This window comes from Diabrotica undecimpunctata, chromosome 3, assembly GCF_040954645.1.
Source record: "Diabrotica undecimpunctata isolate CICGRU chromosome 3, icDiaUnde3, whole genome shotgun sequence".
NCBI lineage: Eukaryota > Metazoa > Arthropoda > Insecta > Coleoptera > Chrysomelidae > Diabrotica > Diabrotica undecimpunctata.
In genome coordinates this window covers 169566612-169572611 of record NC_092805.1, presented here as the reverse complement: position 1 = coordinate 169572611, position 6000 = coordinate 169566612, and the positions used below count along the sequence as shown (strand labels likewise).

The window sequence follows — 6000 nt, the reverse complement described above, 5'->3', positions numbered from 1 at the left end:
CATGTTATGGCAGCGAAGCATGGGTCCTGAAAGAAACATCCAAAAACAAACTCGACACATTCGAAAGAAAAGTACTGAGGAGAATACTAGGACCTGTGAGGGAAAACGGAATCTTCAGAATTCGATATAACAACGAGCTCTATCAACTGTATAAGGAAACACCCCTGTCAGACTTCATTAGAATACAAAGATTGCAATGGGCCGGACATGTGATACGAATGGGAGAGGATAGGCTACCAAAACGAGCACTGAACGCCAGAATGCAGGGAAAGAGACCAGTTGGAAAGCCAAGAAAGCGCTGGGAAGACACACTAAGTAGCGACGCACAAGCACTTTTAGGAGTCCGTGTATGGAGAAGAGCAGCCACAGACAGACAAGGGTGGAGGCAAAAAATAAAGGAGGCCAAGGCTCATTTTGGGCTGTAGTGCCGTAGAAGAAGAAGATACTGATAAGGGGTAATATATCAGCCATTAACCTTTTTTTATAAAAAAAATCTATTCAAAATGAATCAAAATTGTTTCAAAAAAGTTTGAGGAATAATTCATAACTCACAAGTTCGTTTTAATATGCATTATTAAATTATAACAATTAAGGAGTAATATATCAGCTATAAACTGTTGTTTATAAAAAAAAATCTATTCAAAATTAACCATCTTCGTAATGGCAACTGAAGGATTGGCCACAATTTCTTTCCAAAAGCTACTATTCCTGTCAATTTCTATTTTTCCTAATAAGGTTTTCTTTCCTACAATATTTCTGGACATGAGTCTTATGAGAATCTTCATTTCTTCCAAATTGTATTTGTCTACTGTGGCTCTTAGAGTGGACGTATTTGCCTCTAGCTTTAAACTGATTGTAGGCTCGAATTTATCGCTTTTCATTTTTTGTACAAGGTCCTCGTCTTCGAAAGCTGTGATTTTGATATACAACTGACCTGAAAAATATTGTAATTAGATATATATATATATATATATATATATATATATATATATATATATATATATATATATATTATATATATATATATATATATATATATATATATATATATATATATATAGTTTTTACTATTTTGTGAACTAAAACTTAATTCGAACAAAAACTTAAAAAGGTTTTACTAAAAATTATAATTTCATTCAGACTTGACACCAAATTCTACCTACCAACATAACGAGATCTAACAGCCTTGCAATATAAATAAAGTAGGTAGACTGTAGGTACTCTTTTAAAATAGCGGTAGAAGATAGATATATGTCAGGAAAGATTCTCTGCTATCTCTTATTATCTGAGAGAAATTATGTCCCAGCTACATAATATTTTGAAGGTATACGAAAGAATAATTCGAAATTTAATAGGCCAGAGTCTTATACCACAATAAACCGGGTTCAGACGAGGTAAGTTATGCACTAGCCAAACTCACAGAACCTCACGAAATACAGAGATACGAGAATAAGCAAATAACAGGGTTTACAGGATTTGACCTGGGCTCCATCTCCAATAAATCACATCTAGTAAAAATTTTCGAATACAAGCTACCAAACAAACGATTCCATATGTTGGAAAGATCTTCATCTTCTTCTTCTTTTTATGTAGACATGAATATGTCTGTTTTTCAATGTATCTTCAGTAAGTTGTCATTCCATCATCTTCGTGGTCTTCCAACTGATCGCCTTTCTATTGGGAAACCGTCTCTTGCCGCCTTTACTACTCTATTTGTTGCCATTCGGCTTATATGATAGTTCCATTCTACTCTTCTGTTTCTTACCCAGTCCTTGATGTTCTTCACCTTGCATCTACGTCGTATATCTGTACTTCTAGCTCTGTCCCAAGTATTTTACCATCAATTTTTCTAAGTGCTTTTATCTAACATTATTTTCGTCCTCTCTGTTTTAGGTCGTGTTTCTGGCGCGTATATTGTGGCATGCTAAATTTTTGTATTGCTGGCCTGTTTTTGTATTTAACTATGTCTTGGGATTATTAATTTTTATCGCTTTCAATACGTATGAGTGTTTAAAAGATCTTTGTTCTTAAAAGAACTTTTTAGTAATAAATTATGTTGGGGGCTATAATATTTCACAAACTAATACGTTTTCTTTTAAACCACTCCATTCAAGTACTAATTATATATAATTCCTCTTAAAATTTTATTGGATTTTAGTTTTAAAAGTGTTCTAAAGCGTAGTATTTTCTCATGGGAACGAATATACTATCTCGATATTTTCATTCAGTCAGGTCACAAGTAAGACAGAATACAGGTATGTGGTTAACAAAACCACTGTGGAGTGTGTACGAAGCCTTAAAGCTCTGGCAAGGTACCACCAAATATAATTAAATAGAGGATGCTTGCCTTTAAAGAATATTAATAGAAATAAAGCTGTTAATAAACTAGCCATAAAAGGGGCTTTAAACCAATAGCTAAGAACAAACTAGGCAGTAGACATATCAAAAATTTCAGTTAAAAAAATAAAGAAATGGTGGATTTTCCAAAGATGTAGGTGGACCGAAGGTATGCCGTTAAGTAAACTTTCAGCAATTTTTTCCAAGTGATGCAGCATAATTTCAATATCCCACCAAATCGTAAGATTATAGATTTGCTTCTGCACTTTAGAAAAGCAACCACACGAGGTGGGTATCTGCAGGGATGACCCAATATGTTACTATGTGAGAAAGGCTATAAAATTCTAAAAGAGATTAGAGGAAAGATATGAACTTTCATCGTCGATGGAACCTCTTCAGTAATTTCACTCAGTAGAATGAGGATATCGAATATATTGCGCAACTCAAAGTTTGTAAAATGGTAGAAACTCCTTATAGCAGTGATTGAGCTAGTAAAATTCGACTCCTTGATTAATCATAACCTTGGAGGTTATGATTAATCATAACCTTTATTTTCTCTAAAACACCAATCTAAATATTCCTCAACTTGGTTAGTTTTGTCTTTCTTAAGACTATAAATGAAAATGTTATATTTCTGAATACAAAGTCGAAACAAGATGCAATAGATTATTAAAATAAAAGACATTAAACGACATTCATGATTTAAAAAGGGTGCGCGTGCGAGAACACGCCTCAGTTCAGTTTTACGTACACGTAAATGCTTAAATTAGTATGCTAAATACAAACGATGATAAAGATCAAATATTTATCGACAATTCCATTAGCTTTAAATATATATAAATAGTTATAGTTATAAATATATTTACCTCCAATTTTCTCATGCAGCTGCATCGTTTGTAAACTACACCTAAATTTGGTCACTGTAACCTCCACTACATCGTTGGTTCCATCTTCACTTACGCCATATTGTAGAGTCAGTTCTATGCTACCTTTTGGTCCATCTCTCTAAAACAAAAATACTTGTGTACACTAAAGTGAACTCATGTAAATTATAATGGTCGGAAACAATATTCAAAACAGGTGGTTAGAAAATGTTACTTAAAAATGATTGGTATAATTAACATTCCCTTAAAACTTAATAGAACAGAAACAAAGCATTTGGAATGTTCCTTTAAAGATTGAGTTACCACTACAAATAAAATGATAATTTTGGTTGATGAAATGATTATCAAAAGTACCTACCTGTTTTAAGTATCTAGGATTGATATTACATCGTAATGGGAAAATAGATGGGGATGCAATTAGTAGAGTTAGAGTGGTGTGCTTTGTGGCAAAAGAGTCCAATGAAACCAAAAATAACACTCTATGAAACTGCTGTAAGACCAGCACTGAATGTTGGACAGATAAAGGAGCAATGAACAGTAAAGGAATAAGGCACAAATGTATTTGAAGGAAGTGAGAATGATTAGATGGATGACTAAAGTGACAATAAAGGATAAAGTTAAGGATGTCTATATTAGAGGATATGTATATATTTGGCAAAAGAAGTATCGAGAGAAGACGTAGGTATATCCTGACTCCGAAAATTGAGGGAGTAGGTTTGATGCAGTTCGGATCAACTCTTTAAAGCGGCTGTTTCTAAAGTTAAAACAGCTATGATGATAACCAATTTTTGTTGAGAAAAGAAGATATTAGGATGAGTTAAGTAACTAGTGTTAGGACATTACAGTGAACAAAAAGATTTATTTTTGACGTGTGATGCCAGCCCTTACGGGGTAGTTTGTGTGCTTAGTCAACGTGATGATGAGGGACGTGAATATACAGTGGTGTACCATATCCGTACTCTATCGTCTGCTAAACAAAATTTCGCTTAAATCAACAAAAAAGCACTGGCCATATTATCGGGAATTAAAGAATTTCATGAATATGTATATGACAGGAAAATAAGCATAATAACGGACCATAAAATATTTTTAATCCGAAAAAAAGGTGTTCCAGAGATTTTTTCACCCAGAATGCTTAGATGAGCTCTTATGTTATCGGCTTATGATTATGAATTACGTTACGTACCAGGCTCAGAAATTCAGAATGCAGATACTCTTAGCAGATTGCCACAAAAGGTACATGCACCAGTACCACCAAGCTCAGATGACGTTTGATGCTTGAGAAAAACTAATCTGTTCCAAAGACATTGCCAATAAGACTAAGAAAGATCCAATGTTATCTAAAGTTTTACGATGGGCATGGAAAAGTTGGCCTGATGTGAAAACTAAATTTTCAGGCGAATATACTCCTTATTTACAAAGTAAAAACGAAATTAGCTGTATTCAAGACTTTTGCCTTTTATGGGATACAAGGGTAATAGTTCCACTTTGAGGGAGGAAAACAATATTGAATTTGCTACACGCTGCACATCCAGGAATCGTAAAAATGAAGTGACTGGCACGCTCATATGTTTGGTGGCCAAATCTCGAAAAACAAATCAAACACCTAGTAACTACATGCTGTGAAGGCCAGAAGTTAAAGGAAAAATGTTTCTGATTACCATAGACTCGTACTCGAAGTGGTTTGAGGTTAAAACCGTTTCAAATACCTCTAGTTTTACGTCAGCTGAGTTCCAAGATTTATTAAAGAAGAACCTTATTAGCAAGCATTGGCTGCACCGTACCATCGAAGTAGTAATGGGCAAGCAGAACGCATTACACCCCATTATGCAAAAGGGAGATGCTCATCCCATCAGAAATATTATTGGGGCAAAAATTAGGCTCTTTATGATCGTTTACAGCCCAACTTTAGAAAGAGATGTTCTCTAAGAAGGAGATAAAATATCCTGACAAAGCAGTACCCAGATGTTTTCAAGGGAATGAGACTGTATTTGCAAGATTGTTTGCTCCAGATCAAAAGTGGCTTCCTTCCAAAATAATTGAAACCACTGGACAGTTAAGCTACAAAGTTCAATCTACTGATGGTAAAATTTTACATCGTCATTCTGATCAAATCAAAACCCGCGTGTATGACCAAGAAGCAACAGACGAAGTTACACAGTCAACCTCGATGGAAACAAAATTATTGGCCAAAGGGTAAGGTAATTGAAGTTAAAAAATCACCTGATGGGCAAGTGCAACGAGCAATAGTTCAAACAAAAAATGGAATATATGAACGTCTTGTTATAAAATTAGCAGTAATACCAATAAATGGAGACTAAAAAGATGATGAAAAATAAGTGGTATAGTTTCTCTTTCGCATATAACTGTACCGGGTGGGAGTGTCACGAATATTTATTATTTTCATACAATGTATTTAGTTAATTTTTGGTTCTATCATGTTACCCAAAATTTCCCGTTGCTACTGTTCTATAGACTATGTCAAATATAATATCAAAACGTCAGAAAACAAACTGTCACCGATAATGGAAAAATTTAAATAATTTAGCAGACAGCAAGAGAACAGTAAGTAATGGGAATTAATTAGTTTGTTATATTGTTAAATTTATGTATTGTAGGAATTTGAGTTGTTTTTTCGCAAGTAAAAACAGTATCTAAACTACAAATCCGTCAGTTGCTGGCTGTGCAATAAAGATAAATTCCCAACACTCAGTGATAAACTTTCACATTTTTTTTTGTTTTTTTTTAATTTATTAATATTCTGTTTAATTATTAGTTT

The 6000-nt window shown here is 33.8% G+C and overlaps 1 protein-coding gene across 1 annotated transcript in view; it reads right to left on the bottom strand.

Annotated features, from left to right (window-relative positions):
• Positions 1 to 486: 486 nt before the first annotated feature.
• LOC140437794 (uncharacterized) overlaps positions 487 to 6000 on the bottom strand; it is a 36237-nt gene continuing 30723 nt past the window's right edge. The window contains exons 5-6 of the mRNA XM_072527539.1: positions 3204 to 3342; positions 487 to 934 (exon numbers count right to left, since the gene is read on the bottom strand). Of these exons, the coding sequence (XP_072383640.1) occupies positions 636 to 934; positions 3204 to 3342 (438 nt within the window). The 3' untranslated portion in view covers positions 487 to 635. The remainder of the gene's footprint in view (positions 935 to 3203; positions 3343 to 6000) is intronic.